Source organism: Vigna angularis, chromosome 8 (assembly GCF_016808095.1).
Source record: "Vigna angularis cultivar LongXiaoDou No.4 chromosome 8, ASM1680809v1, whole genome shotgun sequence".
NCBI lineage: Eukaryota > Viridiplantae > Streptophyta > Magnoliopsida > Fabales > Fabaceae > Vigna > Vigna angularis.
The window spans coordinates 26,733,078-26,748,467 of record NC_068977.1 but is presented as its reverse complement, the minus strand read 5'-3'; the positions used below and the strand labels follow the sequence as shown (position 1 = coordinate 26,748,467).

Below are 15,390 nucleotides of genomic sequence, written 5' to 3'. Positions count from 1 at the left end.
TGTGAAACTTCAGCAGCTGATAATTGAATTCAGGTACATTTTTACTTCATTCTTTATTTTAATAATTTGTAAGTTCCTAGAATTTTCTAAAAGCTTCTAAAATATTTCATATCATTTTTTAAAATAATTTTGAATATTAGGAATTTCTTATGTTTCTTGTTTCTTCTTTTAAACTTTTTTCCTCAAATCTTCTTCTCTTTGTTCTTCCTTCTTCAAATATTTCAATATAGTTAATTTTAATGAGGTATCTGTTAGTAAGGATTTATAAAGTATCTTATTATTATAATTGTTTTAGCATTGATGTTTTCTTTCAATAAATAAAATAGTTACTTTTCTGAAAATGTAGATCAATTATTCATAATTTTAATTGAAAGTATAACTTTGTGATCAATTTATAATTTATAATATACAATTTATAATTTATAAGTTGGTTTTATAAGATTAAATGAAGTTTAAAACTTAAATTACAAAAAAAAAAGTTTTGAAAATTAGTCTAGAAGCACTTTAAATAATCTTGAAATAGAAGGAGTTTAAAGTGGAGGGTTGTGTGATCTTTATTTTTTCACTATCGTATGTTGAATATGATTTTATTTATGTTTTATTTGATTTTAACTTTATAAGTGCAATGCTGTTTGTTTGAAGAAGAAATAGAATTTCTTTAAATTTATGAATATGGTGTAATTTTCCTCAAGAACTATTAAAATTGACAACTATTAAAAAAAATATTAATGAGTAAATTTTGTCAAAGTGCAACAATTTTATTATGGAGATGTTGTCTTCTCCCAACACGATTTCTAACTTTCCAATATAAAAGTTGTGTGGATCAGATTATCAATATTTCACTTTATATTTTTCCGGCTATACATTTATGAAAATATGGAATATTTATTAAAACAAACAGAACCTGAAAGGTTAAGCCAGTATAAAAGAAGGAACTAAATTTACTTTTTTTTAAATACAAATAAAATGAAAACTTAATTGAAAATAAAAAAGATCGAAATTGTTAAATCAAATTTAAATAATTGAATTATATTTTTAAGATAAATTTATTCATGCTTTTAAATCTTTAAAATATTATAAATTAAAATAAAACATTAATCATTATTACTATATTATAGTATTAAAAATTCAATAAAAATATTATTTAATAAAGAAAGTAAAAAAATTAAAGCAGACTACATTTCGCGACAGTAGAACAATATGCATACCGTTTCTATAAAGGAGTGTTTAAAGTCATATTTATCAAATTAGAAATGTATTGGTCCTTTTAACAAATTTTTAACGTTATCTTTTAAAATAAAATAAAAAATTATTTTTAACCACCCTTAAATCTAGAGACAAATAAATGTATTTTGGGCTTAAAAAACTTCATTTTAAATTTGAGAGACTTAAGTTATCATTTTTATATTTAAGAGACTAAAAACTAACTTTTACTAATGAAAAACTAAAATAAAACTTATCCAAATTTTAATAATTATAAACATTTTATCCAAAACATTATAAAAAGTAAAATTCATTTACACGTACTATTTTTATGACACATTTTTCTTACATAAATAACCAGTCCAACACTGATAATGAAAAGAGACGAAAAGAACAACTTCGAAGTTTAAAAATTAGAGTTAATCCTTTTTAATTTAAAACACTAAGAAGAAGAATATCACATTTAAAGAATAAAAAGTATGTTCAAGTCTTTTTATTTTAACTATTAGATTTCAGCAGTTTTAATTAATGCAATGGAATTGGAATGTAATACTCTTGCTTATTATAATCATTTCCATATATAACATTTAGATAGGTAAATTTAATATTCTTGGTTCCAAGTATTCAATGTTTGGTTGAACCTAACAGAAATATTAGGAGCTGTACAGACATTCACAAAACTAGAATATAACATTCTTGTTTCCAAATATTTGATATTTGGTTGAATTTAATACACTATTGGTGCTATAAAACTAAGAAATAGCTATATACATTCTCACATTATTGTTTTCTTTTTGAAAGGTTGATTCATATATACGCAAAGTCATGATTGAATTATGAGAATTAACGATTTCCTTAGCTACAATGATGAGCAACAGCAATAAGAACCAAGAGCAGGGTAAAAATTTAGCTGTTACTCCAACATCTCCACTTTGTGCCTTTCCATGAGCTCTTACCAAATCATGGAAGATTGATGGGAGAAGAAGCCACTTTCTGCCTCCATCTCATTAGCACTCTTCAACTTGTTATTGTGCATACTCTATCCACATTGATAGTTATTTCTCTCTGGTTCAACCTCATATGATGAAAGCAACTTCCTCTGTATGAATGAAAAATTATGGATGCACATTACTATAAATTCAAATGCATATTAGTAACTCAATCATTCATTTTAGTCCTAATACATACTATTTTTAATTTCCTTAGTCCATATGAATTTATACTTTAAAGACTAAAATAAATTATATAAAGAACAGGAAAATATTTTCAACTGTAAAGACCAAATCATAGGGACTAAAAGAGCTAAAACTGGTATATACAGGAACTAAATTGGACGCTTTGAAAGTGTTATAAGGGCAGGTAAAGTTTGTACAATTATAAGGATTAAATGGATAATTAAACTCGTTACTAATAGGCTCCCAGTTTTATGTTTCTTGAACTAGCTCAAGTACAAAATGAATAAGAATAGAACAGATAGTACAATGAGACTATAGACGCATGCCTGGTATTTTATAAGTTCCATGACAACATATGAAACATTGGTATCCAGAAGAAGGCTATAACAAAGTTTCATTTTTCTTGCCAAAAAATATACAGTTTACAGAATATCAACCACTTGATTAGTTGACATAATGGAGTTAACAAGTAACTGGTATTGATAATTGTTTCTAAATTAACATGTTCTTATAAATACTCTTTTGCTTCCTTTGATAAGATGACAAGAAATACCTTATTACGAGAGAAGAGAGAGAGAAATACATACGATAAAATGATAAGAAGATCACTTGCAACACCAACAGTGAAAATCTTATTCAAACTTACACGACAGTAAAAAATGAAGGAAAAAAAGAAGACAACACTTTATGTTAGATGTTAAGTTGTGTGTTTCTGTTAATTGGGCTTAGCCCATTTTGTATTTAGGGTTTAACCCTTATCTTACATTATAAATAAACTACCTTATGTGTATGCTAAACACAAGGGAGATTTCTCCTAATCTTCTTCACTATATTTAACATGGTATCTAGAGCACAGGAATAGTTCCAGTCAACTCCACGGTCTCCGGCACCCATCACTGCCGCTGTTGTCGCAGTCGTCGCCGCCGCCGCCGCCACCACCGCCGGAGTTCCAGAATCGACTGGTGACCACACCATCGGAAGCGTCTCGGCCGGGCGACCACCGTCGTACGAAGATCACGGCGAACGGACCTCTCACGCGCCTCCACGCGCCGCCGCAAGAGTCGCCGCTGCTGCCGCGCGTGCCGGCACGTCGCCGAAGCTTTCCGCCATCGATCAGCACCGTCGTGATCGCCTGCTCGCCCTCTTTCTGGATCTGTGGTCGTTGCGTCAATCGGAGCATTTTGAATTTTTAGGGTTTCTCCCTCTCCATGGCTGCCCAACTTGATGATCGGAGTCGGTCTCGCCAACCAGGTAACAGACGTCCAAAATGTGACCACTGTGGCAAGCTAAGCCACAAAATTGATAGATGTTATGCACTTCATGAACGTCCTCTTCGACCTATAGCAATGGCTAATTCTGATCCACCTCCCCGATCACCGTCTGCAAACCATCCTACTTCAAATACCATAAATAACCCTTTACTCTTTAAGGAATTTCTCAGATGGTATGAGCACCGTCAGCACTCTAGTTCCACTACATCTGCTTATGTTACACGCACAGGTACTCCTTTTGTCGGTCTGACTCACTCTCTCGGATATTGGGTCCTTGACTCAGGTGCCACTAATCATATCTCTGGTAACAAGTCCTTGTTTTCTTCCTTGTCATGTCCGGTTAATTTACCCTCGGTAACGATGACTGATGGGTCTCGAGTCTCATCTCATGGTATTGGTACTGTTCATATTTTTTCGTCCATATCCATTGATAATGTACTTTATGTCCCTGGGTCTCCTTTTAACTTATTGTCCGTAAGTCGTCTAACTCGTTCCCTTAATTGTGTTATTTCATTTACCAAAGATTCTGTTTGGTTGCAGGACCGGAGTTCGAAACACATGATTGGCACAGGATGTGAGTCTCATGGCCTATATCATCTCAGCCCTTCTCCACATGCTGGCGTAATCATGAAGTCACCATCCCTTCTTCATGCTCAGTTAGGTCATCCCAGTCTTGCCAAACTACAGCAACTTGTTCCGAGTCTGTCCAAATTATCAAGTTTGTCGTGTGAGTCTTGTCAGTTAGGTAAACATACTCGTAGTTCCTTTCCTCGTAGTGTTTCACAACGAGCGTCATCCCCCTTTTCATTGGTTCATTCTGATATTTGGGGACCTAGTTGTGTTAAGTCAACTTTAGGATTTCAGTATTTTGTTACCTTTATTGATGACTATTCCAGATGTACTTGGTTGTTTCTCATGAAGAATCGTTCTGAGTTGTTTTCTATATTTCAAACTTTTTTCAATGAAATAAAAACTCAGTTTGGGGTTTCTATTTGCACTTTACGTAGTGATAATGGCCGTGAATACCTTTCTCAACAGTTTAAACATTTTATGGCTTCTCATGGCATTCTTCACCAAACCTCATGTGCTTATACCCCTCAACAAAATGGGGTGGCTGAACGCAAAAATAGACACCTTATTGAAACAACTCGTACCCTTCTCATTCATGGTCAAGTACCCTCACGTTTTTGGGGTGATGCTGTTCTCACGGCATGTTATCTTATCAACCGCATGCCATCTTCCGTCCTAGCCAACAAAATCCCTCATTCTATATTATTTCCTCAAGACCCTCTACATCCATTACCTCTTAGAGTTTTTGGGTCTACATGTTTTGTTCATGATTTTAGTCCTGGTCTTGATAAGTTATCTCCTAGGTCTCAAAAATGTGTCTTCTTAGGATTTCCACGGTCACAAAAGGGCTATAAGTGTTTTTTCCCTTCCCTCAATCGTCATTTTATCTCTGCTGATGTCACTTTTGATGAATCTTCTTTCTACTTTACACATTTATCTTCTAGTTCTGTACCTCTCCCTGTTACTGTTGATATTCCTCTTATCTGTGATCCTCCTGGTGATGCTCCACCCATTTTGTCTCCTTCTTTAGACTCTCATTCACCACAGGATCGTCCTTCACCACCACCCCTTCAGGTTTATAGTCGCCGCAATTGTCTCCCTCATGACTCACTTCCAGTGCCGCCTCTTGTGTCTCCTCCGGCTCCAGCAACTGAGTCTGACTTGCCTATTGTCCTCCGTAAAGGTATACGCTCTACCCGTAACCCTTCCCCCCATTATACTGTTCTTAGTTACAACAGATTATCTCCATCTTTTTACACTTCTCTCATCCATTTCTTCTGTGTCAATTCCTAAATCTGTGGGTGATGCCTTAAGTCATCCTGGCTGGCGTCAAGCTATGCGGGATGAATTAAGTGCTTTACAGAAAAGTGGAACTTGGAAGCTTGTCCAATTACCATCTGGAAAGTTTGTTGTTGGTTGCAGGTGGGTGTATGCTATCAAGGTTGGCCCTGAGCTCGACTGGTTGCCAAAGGCTACACACAGATTTTTGGTTTGGATTATGGTGATACTTTTTCTCCAGTGGCCAAAATGACCTCTGTTCGCCTATTCATTGCCATGGCCACTCTTCGACAATGGCCTCTTTACCAATTTGATGTCAAAAATGCTTTCCTAAATGGTGATTTGCATGAAGAAATTTATATGGAGCAACCGCCTGGCTTTGTTGCTCAGGGGGAGTCATCTGGATTGGTATGTCGCCTTCACAAATCCTTATATGGCCTAAAACAATCTCCTCAGGCCTGGTTTGGTAAATTCAGCTGTGTTGTTCAACAATTTGGTATGTCTCGCAGTGAAGCGGATCATTCAGTGTTCTATCGCCACTCAAGTGCTGGATGTATTTACTTAATAGTGTATGTTGATGATATTGTTCTCACAGGAAGTGACTATCTCGGCATCTCTCAGATGAAACAACACCTTTGTCATCATTTTCAAACCAAAGATCTTGGCAAACTCTGGTACTTTTTGGGTATTGGAGTAGCACAATCCAATGATGGTATTGTCATATCTCAGAGGAAGTATGCGTTAGACATCTTGGAGGAAACAGGGTTAATGAACTGTAAATCTGTTGAGACACCTATGGACCCTAACATCAAACTCTTACCAAATCAGGGGGAGCCTTTCTCAGATCCTGAACGGTACAGAAGATTAGTTGGTAAATTAAATTATCTTACTGTTACGCGTCCTGACATTTCCTTCGCAGTTAGTGTGGTGAGTCAATTTCTAAACTCCCCATGTGAAGACCATTGGGATGCAGTTGTTCGCATACTAAAGTATATTAAAAGATCACCTGGAAAAGGTTTGCTATATGGCCCTAACAACGATACAAAAATCGTTTGCTATTCAGATGCTGATTGGGTTGGTTCCCTTTCTGATAGGAGGTCTACTTCTGGATATTGTGTCTCTATTGGTGGCAACCTGATATCTTGGAAAAGTAAGAAGCAAAGTGTTGTGGCAAGGTCAAGCGCAGAAGCAGAATATAGAGCTATGGCATCTGCTACTTGCGAGCTTGTGTGGCTTAAACAATTACTTAATGAATTGAAATTTGGAGATGCCACTCATATGACACTTATATGTGATAATCAAGCTGCTCTTCATATTAGCTCTAACCCTGTCTTCCATGAGAGAACCAAGCACATTGAAGTTGATTGTCATTTTATTAGAGAAAAAATCATATCCGGAGATATCAAGACTGAGTTCGTTAACTCAAGCAACCAGTTGGCAGACATATTCACCAAGTCCTTACGAAGACCTAGAATTGACTATCTTTGTAACAAGCTTGGAACATATGATTTATATGCTCCAGCTTGAGGGGGAGTGTTAGATGTTAAGTTGTGTGTTTCTCTTAATTGGGCTTAGCCCATTCTGTATTTAGGGTTTAACCCTTATCTTACATTATAAATAAATTACCTTATGTGTATGCTAAACACATAAGGGAGATTTCTCCTAATCTTCTTCACTATATTTAACACTTTACAAAATTGAACTCACATGATAGTTATATTATAAAGACAAACGGTACTTATATAATTACTCATCATGACATAATACATATTTATAGCAATCTAAATATCAGGGTCATAAATACTTACATGATCCTCAAAATCTGGGCTAGTTAAATTGATAGACAGGTTTCTCATTAGCAGTAGCACCTAAAAATATCCAAGAACAATCATTTGTAAGTACTTTTGAACAAACAGAAATTCATTTAAATAACTGTAGTAGACATAAGCTAATAAAAAGTCAGATTCAAATAAATCTTTATGTCAACTTAGTTGTATGTCTGGATGAATGATGACAAAACTGATTATGGTTAAAATTGCCTTTAAGTGATGTGATCATGTGATTTATGTTTGGATGTTTTTATTGTAAAGGCATGTTAGCAACTAAAGTCAGCATACAATTTTTTATCCAATGCAAAAGCTAATCAAGTAGTTTCAATTCTGAATCAATTCTATATCCAGCATGAATTATTTAGTGTGAAACCAAACATATGGAAATTAATTTAAAATCACATTAACTGGTAGTATTTCAAAGTGATTCTAGAAAACCAGTCTGAGACCAAAATACACTTAAGGAGTAGTAGTTAATTGCCTGAATCATATTAAAAACCAATTTGATAAGTATCTATAACACAGTCCAATCTAGCTGAAAAGAATAAGAAATAATAGATGGAGGAACATAAACATACTGTCTCAACGTCTATACGGTCCATCTTTTTTAGCTTCTGCAGATGTTCAGTTGCATTTGGATCAAATACACTGCCTATGAAACCATATACCTGAGTAAAATCTGGAAGAACTGCATAACAAAAATTAAACTGTCAATTTAAAATCAAGACAATAATGAATATATTAATATTACTGTAAAAGTAAAACTTGCATGACAAGAAAAAGTTATATTTGTATAAGGAAATTGTAAGTCTGTCCGTATGAGGGTTAAAGTGGGAGTTTGTATAAATAAAGCTACTCAAACAGCTTTTGAGACATGACATGATGAATATGAGATGAAATGAGTCCCAAAAACATCATACTTGTTGAATTCAAATAAAAGCTGAAAGCTTATAATTTTCAGCATTTCAGTTATATCACAGTTCAAGTGAAATTTTTGTGCATAAGACAATCCGTATCCAAGATTGAAAATTAAGTTACTTCAATCCCATTTAATTAGTTTTTAGTATAAAACTCACGTAAAGCACACACTGAATGTACATTATATGCCACTATCAGTACAAACATTTCCTATAACAATATTTCGTGAACTCATGATGCATGCATGTAACCATAAAAAAATCAACTTCAAACTATAACGGAAAACTACTAAACCCTTGCCTCTCAATGGATGGATTTTATTCCCTTGATGAGGTCCTTGACCATGAGATTCAACAGCTGGGCGCACTTTAGGAGTGCTTTCACCACTACTGCAAGGATTATTCACTTTTGTCACTGCAATACACATATAATGTAGCAAACATAAGTAGTTAGTATATCTAAAAAAAACTCTCAACAAGTATCTTCAATAAACAGTCTACTTTTCATGAACAAAATCCCAGGATCAATAAAGTAAAGAAGGTAGAGAAAGCTGTAGCATTTAGTACCAGGGGATAAATTGACAGTTTGCAAGGTGTTGTTTGACCAGGATGACACCACAGTATTCATAGGAATTTTAAGCATTGCTGGGGAATCATTTTTCAGGATATATCCAGGTTCAAGCAAAGAAGATGAAGATTGAAAAGATCCTGATACTTGTGGGAGTATAGGAGCTGCCAGATATCAATATTGAATTATTAGATGTAAATCGATTTAAATTGTCTACAAAAAAACATGGCAAAAGATTATTACCATTTCTGGAAGCTTTTTGGGGATATGGATGTGCTGCTTTTCTTTTAGGTCTGGGAGGCGGAAGATGTTCACTTGCTCCACTCTTCTGAACTTTGAGAAAGTATTTCTGTGCATGACTACGTATCTACAAACCCAGTAGAAATTATAATTAGTCCTTAAGCTAAATTATAGTGAATTTGGATGAGGAATTGAAAGAGGCATTCAAGTTTTAAATGAATTTAAAACCATATAGCATATCAAAATGAGCTACTTGGATATCAAATGCAAATAAAATTCATAATGATGGGAATTTGAAAGAGGTTTTATTTTCAAGTAATATGAAGGGATTTCAAATTGTTATAATTATAGAAATTATAGAAATAAGGAGCTGGTCTTATATAATCAGGAATATAGATTATATATGTATTATTAGGAATATTTTTTATTTATTTACACATCATATCTTTGTTATTAGAGGATATCAAAGCCCCTCTATTTATTGTATTGAATTACTTTTTTCTCAATATAAATAAAGCACCTGCGATGTCTTAGAAACACAAGGTTTCAGCTTAATGTTTCTCTTTCCCTAGAGTTTCACACGAATAACATCTAAAATAAAAGCATTTTGTAGTTCCTCTTCTCTATCAGTGTCACTGCAAACTCTCATCTCTGACCTTTTTTTCGTATGTGCTGTCCGTGCTGCTCCTCCCTTTCTATCCGTTTTCTAAGCATCTCTCTTTCACACCTCCCCCAATCATTTTATCACTTCTCTTCTCGCCCTCACTCTGCCCTCTCTTCCGCACCTCTTTCTATCCATTAGCAAATATATATACTTTTTAGTTTATATGAAACAAAATTACACTTTTATTTATTAAAATGTTAACAATATTTACTTTTCCCTACTTGCTAAACAATACATTTTTAGTTACAAAATTATATTAAAATCAGATCGCAAACTGCTTAATATTTGATTTTGTAGTTAAAGATTACCTATGAAAAAATTATATAATTACTCATTTAACATTTTGCATGTTTTTTTAAGTTTAGACTAATTTGCAAATGTTTACTGTTGCTAAAAATGTATATTGAAATATCAATTTGTTAATTTCACATATAATGGATATTAAATAATTTTATCTGCACAAAGAATTGAAAATATAATATGAATTTGAATTGTCTATCCAAAATAAAGAATTTCGAAAATGAAAGGAATGTAATTAAAGCAAGTAAATTCCCATGCAATTCAAATTCCTTAGAACTTTAAGATTCTCTATCCAGAAACTACCTTAAGGAATGGAAATTGAAATCTAAAGTTGAAAAACACAAAAAATAAAATAAAATAAAATAACACAAGCCCTAACAACTCAAACATTCATGTATATTCAGATTTTCAAGCCAGCTCAGCTCCATACTTCTGTCTCAACCAAAACAACAAAAAAGCATTTTCTCATTAAGTGTGGTCAGTGGCATGGATCAAATTACACTTTAAATGTTCTGTCATAAATAATATCTAACATAAAATACTGCTCCTTGTCACACTTGCTTTTCTTTCAGTCAAAAAAATCAGCATGTCATCAAAAGCAATTTTTCATTATTTTCTTTCAGAGGAAAAACCATTCCCTACCCACATGTGTAGCTAGGTTAAAGATTACAAAACCATGCTGGATCTGCATCTAACACCTAAGCTTTTAGGTACGTACATCACATTTTTTAAGAGAATAACAAGGTATGATATGAATGATGGGTATAAACTGTAACAATAATTTAATGATAAAGGATTAAAATCCAAATGGTTAAAACGATGCATATATTAACATAGATCACAAAGTGACCGACCACAATTAGAATACCTATACTACTAATCTAGTTTATGGAATAAACAATTTGTTTGACAATGAAGTAATAGAAAGCCCAATAACACTATAATGCAATAACTTGCATTGAATAGAAAGAAAGAACAGGAAACTCACGTTATACCTCGAAAAAACAGGACTAAAATGGGTATTAGGTTTAACATTATTTTGACTCATATAACCTTCCTTAAATGGACTGCAAGTCAACCAACCAACCTTACTATAGCAGTAGAGCACAATATGACAGTGAGAAATACATGGTGAATCAAGGAGAATATGGTTGAATAAAGAGCATTTCTTTGGGGTGGGTGGGAATAAGACCTATCTTTTGACATTTCACTTCCAACAAGATATAGTTCCTTCGGTAAAATTTGAAAACTACATAATCAATTAACGACATTCCAACACCAAGGATTTCAAATTATTTTTACGTAATGTTCACACTTAACATGATACTTGGGCCCAAATTTTTAATTGTGCATAAGGCTTTTCTAGCCTAGGATCTACTGACTCCCATCCCAAAAAATTGAGAACTGAAAATTTAACAAGAAAATGAGAGATGGCATACTTTAACTGTACAAGCTAAAATGAAATATCTCTACTTAACTCCAGAAATATTAAAGAAAATTATGCACTTCTAGCAAAAAAACGATTTTTGCTCATTAGAATTACCTGTATAACAGTCTTTGATCCAACAAATGCTTCAATCTTTTTCCAGTCACGGTCAAACCTATAAACAAATGAAGGAGCAAAACAATGTGAGGGCAGTGGAAAATGGTAGTAACTACCAAAAGAGGGCAGAAACAAATACTAGCTTTAAATTGCAACACTAGGGATGGTATTAAAGCATGACCTTTCAATGAAGCTGTCGACCACAATAATCCAATGATTTACAACATTATCATGTTGTTGCCAAAATTTAAAATAAAGAGAAAGATAATTTGAACAGTATTTTTATTTTCAATAATATTTTATTGGACAGCAGTGTATATGGTTTCTCTCTGGTGCCCTCATATATGTTTCAAGGGAAGTTCTATTACTGAAAGACAAAAAACTTACACAACTACGCCTTTTTAGTCACTTTGGCCCATTAGATCCTTCTTTTTTTCTCCTTTTTAGGTAGAGTTCTTATCTTTCACTTATATATATCTCTTATTTGTACTTAATAATATTTTCCTCAACCAAAAGAGGTAATAATCTTCCTAATATGATCATATAAATTAAACTAAGGAATCTACATTAACGCAGCTTCAGGTAATTCTGTGTCCTATCATGAACTAATAACACACTACTACATTAATACAATCCCAAGAAGAAACATCATGTCAAAATATAGGCATTATGTGCAGGAAAAAGAAATCTTAAATATATTAAAATGTTCTTAATATTACCTAGTGCAGTAATCCTTTTCTTTTGTCTGATCTATTTTGTTAACGTTGTGATTGCCAATGTCTTTGGGCTCAAATGCACCTATTCTTCCTAGCTTATTTATCATTGTAAGGAAAAATCAGCTTTCGTTATAATTACAAGTGGAATGATCAGAACGGATATAGTAAAAGGTTCAAACAACTAATTCCAATTATTCTGGCTAGTCCATATTTGGAGCCAAGCAAGCACTGGTCAGAAGGGTCAGCCATCTTCAACTGGTTAAACCCCAGCCAACAATAGTAATAGAAGCAATCAGAGGATTACAAGGTACGTTGAATAGAACTTTTATTGTTTTGCTCTAGTATCAACTAAAATATTGAGCATTGTCCAAATGTCCCCAATCCCCATTCTCTGTCCTTGGTAATGGACATTCAAACTTTGCTTAAGATCCCGAATCTAACACTTATCCAATTGATATCTCAAATTAAACTCCTTCACCTTGGTTTGCGTGCTAGACAGGGTTTCAACCAGCAATGATAATTAGACACCATAAAGAATAAATAACTATGTCAATGCCAGCATGTAACAAAACATTTTGAAAGAAACTAGCTTCGGTTTCCAATACTCTCTTTTAAAGCATCCCATCACATTATTTGCCATTTCTAAGTTCTAACGAGAATCCATGCTAATATTAGCAATACCACACCCGTGGACCAGTTTGGTTTGAGAAACGTGTTCTACCTGTTTTCCCGGTGTTTTTAATTTTTCTCCTATTTTCATTCACAATTAAATAAATCCTACTTTGTTTTCGAACCATTTTTTCTTATTTTTAGATATTTCTACATTAAAAAAATTAAAAATGAAAGAAAAAACAATACCCATTTCCTTAGGGAAAAGATAAATTAAAAACATAAAACATTTTATCAGACCAAAAACGCCCTTAATTCAGCACTGCTTTGACAATGTTAAAGCAGCATAAAAAACCAAGCTTTACCCTATCCATTTTAACACACTCACCGTCATAAAACACAAACCCCAATTCTTCCTCCGCCAAACCCACCCCAAAACCCTAATTCCCACACCCTCACACAACTCAGCACATGCAACTCAGAAAATCATCCCCGAGCACTAAAATTCAACTATTCAATACCTCAACCGAGCTCTAAACCTCAATCACTGAATAATTCTCAGAAGCAAAACCAAAATTGAACAATAATAAAAGGAGCGAACTTTATTACAGTTGAAGGGCTTCGAGGAACTTGTCGTGTTCTGGTTCGGTCCAGTTCTCCCGCGACTTGGTGATAGTGTAGGGCTTACGGATCTTCTTGGCTGCATCTTCCGAGGAGTTGGAGGCGGAGACGGCGGCAGCAGCAGCAGCAGAGACGGAGGCGAAGGGAGGCATCCCTGGGAGAGCCATGGCAGTCGGATCCAAGTAGAATCCCTCCGGCGGGTTCGGGTTTTTGGATACCATTCAAAGATTCTAGAGAGAGAAAGAGGAGAGAGAGATTTAACGTTGAATTTGTGGCGAAACGTATGGCAAATTTATGTAAGAACAATTGTTAGGTATGGTGTACGACTGGCGCTATTTCTACACAGAGAAATATTAAAAAAAAAAACTATTTATTTAGGTATAATTGTTAAAATAGTTAATAATTTGTATTATTTTTCTAAAGCTATATTTTCAAACTTTTAGATGCCTAAATTTTGTTAAAAGGAATTTAACAGAAAATCAAAATGTGTTATCTCTTCACTTAATCACTTTCTACTCAATTAATTAATAGTTATATTTTCTATTTCTCCTATAAGAGAGAACAAATTTATTTTATTAATTCATAATACTTGTTATAAATGCTCTCAAAATGTTTTTTTTTGTGTGTGCTATTATTGCTTCTACTTTGTTCTAGATGGGAACTTAACATGATAATAGATAGTTGGGCAAATTTCATCTATAGATTACCTAACTTCACATAAAATATTTAAAATATGAGTTCGATCATAATATTGAAGAATATAAGAACCATAGGCCAATCCAAATAGCAATAAAAGGCAAACATTAAATAGACATGTTTTTCCCATATATTAAAAAAATAATAGACCTTTATATTTTTACGAACATTATAATATCCAATATATATAAAAAGTATATTAGATATTAAAATGATTAGTGAAGAATTAAATTCTAGATCCATACCTATGATTGTAATTTACATAATATATTATAATGTAGTGAAAACTTTAGCTCCAAAATTATAATGTTTCTTGACAATGAAACTACTATTTTAATAACAAATCTTGAAAAGGTAAAATGTTTGGTCTTAAAAATGTAATAGTACATCGAAATAATAAGTGGATTAAAATGTTTATTAGAATAAAAGATGTAATGAGATACTATAATTAAATATTATTGAAGTTTCTTTCGTTACATTAAGAAAAAGTTCGGTATTAAGAATGCTTTGAGTTCAATAAATATAGAGTTTTTCTTCATCTCAAAAATATTATTACAATTTACGAGATCTGGGAAAGAATGGCCATAAAAGATTTAAAGAAAAAGAAATTAAACTAAAATTGAAAAGATTAAAAGAATATGAAGTCATAAATAATTCAAGATTCATATAATTATAAACAAAATTAGGATAACCAAGAAGACTTAATTTCAACCAGACACGGCTCTAATTAATAGGAATAAAACCTTGCAACAAGATTTTTTTGGACTATAAATTGCAGCATGGGGAAGGCTAAAACTTGCACAAAAAATTTAGAAAAATTTTGAGAGAAGAGAGTTGGAGGAAATTCTAGTTGCAAAGAGAAAATTCTGGAAGTTTTCGGGAACAATTTCTAAGCATGAGATTAAGTCCGGAATCGAGGTAGGGGAGCTAACCCTTCTTATACATGATTTTTATACATGTTATGATCATGAATATGAGTTATGAATATGTTAAAATTTTGTTAATGGTAGTTATCTATTCACTTGTATAAATTTAGTTTTCAAGGTTATAATTTTCTTATTTTCGAATTACTATGGTAAAACCTTCCTTTTAATTATTTTTACCATTGGATTTAGCTAAAAGTTTAATATATGAATCCTAAGACCTATTTCTTCACTTTGACCGTTCGGATCATCAATTAGATGTCTCTA

At 33.1% G+C, this 15,390-nt stretch overlaps 1 protein-coding gene across 2 annotated transcripts; it reads right to left on the bottom strand.

The window, feature by feature from the left end:
* Positions 1-1,833: 1,833 nt before the first annotated feature.
* LOC108343671 (protein REVEILLE 6) lies at positions 1,834-13,817 on the bottom strand. 2 transcript variants are annotated; one of them, XM_017581991.2, is made up of 8 exons: positions 13,493-13,817; positions 11,559-11,616; positions 9,055-9,178; positions 8,811-8,975; positions 8,545-8,658; positions 7,905-8,014; positions 7,306-7,365; positions 1,834-2,302 (listed from the first exon to the last, which is right to left on the bottom strand). In XM_017581991.2, the coding sequence occupies exons 1-8, from the start codon at positions 13,723-13,725 to the stop codon at positions 2,243-2,245; spliced, it is 924 nt and encodes a 307-aa protein (XP_017437480.1). In that variant the 5' UTR covers positions 13,726-13,817; the 3' UTR covers positions 1,834-2,242. The 2 variants fall into 2 exon arrangements, with proteins under 2 accessions (XP_017437480.1, XP_052722717.1); XM_052866757.1 differs by lacking the exon at positions 13,493-13,817 and adding an exon at positions 12,278-12,683.
* Between the last annotated feature and the right edge of the window lie 1,573 nt (positions 13,818-15,390).

What these genes read in the sequence shown, in the direction of transcription:
- LOC108343671 (XM_017581991.2), bottom strand. Translation starts at nt 13,725, where the DNA reads ATGGTATCCAAAAACCCGAACCCGCCGGAGGGATTCTACTTGGATCCG. An exon ending in TAAAATCCATCCATTGAGAG is followed by an intron (nt 8,015 to 8,544) that starts GCAAGGGTTTAG and finishes TTTGTTATGCAG; the next exon opens with TTCTTCCAGATTTTACTCAG. An exon ending in GCCCAGATTTTGAGGATCAT is followed by an intron (nt 2,303 to 7,305) that starts GTAAGTATTTAT and finishes TCATTCATACAG; the next exon opens with AGGAAGTTGCTTTCATCATA.